This window comes from Monoraphidium neglectum, assembly GCF_000611645.1.
Source record: "Monoraphidium neglectum strain SAG 48.87 unplaced genomic scaffold scaffold04424, whole genome shotgun sequence".
NCBI lineage: Eukaryota > Viridiplantae > Chlorophyta > Chlorophyceae > Sphaeropleales > Selenastraceae > Monoraphidium > Monoraphidium neglectum.
The window spans coordinates 1-1,974 of NW_014009205.1; the positions used below are offsets into that span (position 1 = coordinate 1).

At 63.3% G+C, this 1,974-nt stretch overlaps 1 protein-coding gene across 1 annotated transcript in view; it reads left to right on the forward strand.

Annotated features, from left to right (window-relative positions):
• Positions 1-340: 340 nt before the first annotated feature.
• The window catches only part of MNEG_14353 (DNA topoisomerase II), a gene marked incomplete at both ends in the record, with an annotated part of 3,077 nt that continues 1,443 nt past the window's right edge, over positions 341-1,974 (forward strand). The window contains 5 exons of the mRNA XM_014037174.1: positions 341-433; positions 693-818; positions 1,165-1,236; positions 1,575-1,656; positions 1,851-1,912. Of these exons, the coding sequence (XP_013892628.1) occupies positions 341-433; positions 693-818; positions 1,165-1,236; positions 1,575-1,656; positions 1,851-1,912 (435 nt within the window). The remainder of the gene's footprint in view (positions 434-692; positions 819-1,164; positions 1,237-1,574; positions 1,657-1,850; positions 1,913-1,974) is intronic.

Below are 1,974 nucleotides of genomic sequence, written 5' to 3' on the forward strand. Positions count from 1 at the left end.
GGAAGGGGGGCAAGCATGAGGTTGGGTGTGGGGCAGGGGCCGCGCGTCCTCATGACAAATTGGATGCTTGGCTGCCTAGCGGCGGACGCGCGGTTGCTGAGTGGTGGATGGTTGGCTTGCGTGCACGCATCCGCACGATTTTGGGTGGGGGCTTTGACTTGGCACTTCTGCTCACAAAACGCATCGGCACCGAAACGCCAGTTGCCGGGCCTTGGACTAACGGTCCAACATCAAGCTTCAAACCACAATAGGTTGCCGTCCTCGCGCAACTTCATGTCGTCATTTTTTCGCCCCCCTCCCCCCCCCCCTCAATAATAAAAGGTACATGCCCATCCTGCCCATGGTTCTGGTCAACGGCGCGGAGGGCATCGGCACCGGGTGGTCGACCTATGTGCCAAACTTCAACCCCAAGGAGATCGTGGAGAACCTCAAGGTGGGGCGGCGGTTTCCACCCTCAGTTGATTATTACGGTATGACACACGTGCTAAGTTACAGTGTGCAGGATGTTCTTGTATACCCTCAAATATGTTGAGCGTATTGTTCCTGGGAAGACATTCTCGGCCGAGCTTAGGGCAGCGTTGGTTGAGGCAGGCCTCGTCTGCAAGGAAGCTGAGTGCGCCGCCGCCGCCACGACCCACACCACACCACACCACCCCGCTGTCCCCCTCCCCGTCCCCGCCGCCGCGCCCCAGCGCCTGCTGCGCGGCGAGGCGCCGGAGCCCATGGCGCCGTGGTACCGCGGCTTCCGGGGCGACGTGGCAGAGGTGCCCTCTAAAACGGCCGGCAAGAGCTACAACATCTCGGGCACAGCCAGCCAGGTGCGCATGCGGGCGCATGCAGGCCGCATGCAGGCGCATGCAGGCACGGGGCGTTGCCCCGCGGGCGGTTCGCGGGGCTCGCTCGGCTGCGACGGGCGGGGCAAGGGCTTGCTGGGAGTGCGAAAAGGACAGCTTAGGCATTTGTAGAGGCGTGCTGCAGGACGGGCACCTGGGCACGGCCGTGCGGAAGAACTGAGGCGCAGTGGGCCCGTCAAGTTTCAGTGATTGCGTCGAGACCCTAATCTCATATGCCGGCCTTGCTCCTGTATGCATGCAAGGATGCATACCGCACTCATGCATGCATGGTTGTACTCATGCGTACATGCGCACACCCCGCCCCGTGCAGTCTGGCGACCACACCATCGAGATTACTGAGCTGCCCGTGCGGAAGTGGACGCAGGCGAGTGGCCAGCTCCTGGTATAATGTTCAGGGTTCGGCCGCCAGGAGGTTGACGGCCTCTGTCTGGCCAAGAGCTCTGCAAGCGGTGGTCCGCAGGCGCTCGCCAGCACATGCCCATTCAATAAAGCTTGCCCGTCCCATCAGCGTCGTCCACCTCCCATGCGTGGACCCTTTCAACCACGTTCCCCATTTCCTATCTTCCCTCCTCACCATTCACCATCCCCGTGTCCGCATACCCCCGCCCCTCCACCGCCACCCCTTGGACCGACCCATCCATACCCAAACTCCATCCCCTAACGCCCCCGCACACATGCGCGGGCACACACACAACACAACACAACACACACACACCTCAGGACTACAAGGAGTTCCTGGAGGCGCTGCTCAAGGGTGACGGCAGCAAGGGGCCCAAGGACGACGACAAGAAGGCAGCCAAGGGTGAGGGGTGGCAGTCGATGGACCCAGGGCGTTCAAGCACCCAAAGTACGGCCTGCAGGGGGCGCCGATATCTGATGCTGCCGACGCGCTCATGACCCAGCCTCGGCTTGCGCGGCCCGCAGCTGTGGAGGGCATGTTTCAGATCTGTCGGCTGCTGCCGCCCATGCCCGCCTGCACTGCCGATCGGTCCCCAGGCGCGTCTGCCGGTGGGGAGCCTCTGCTGCTGGACTACAAGGAGCACCACACAGACACTACGGTGCGCGCCCCCCGGCACGCCGCACCACTGTGTTGGAAGGGGCGCGGAGCCGCCAGTGGCGG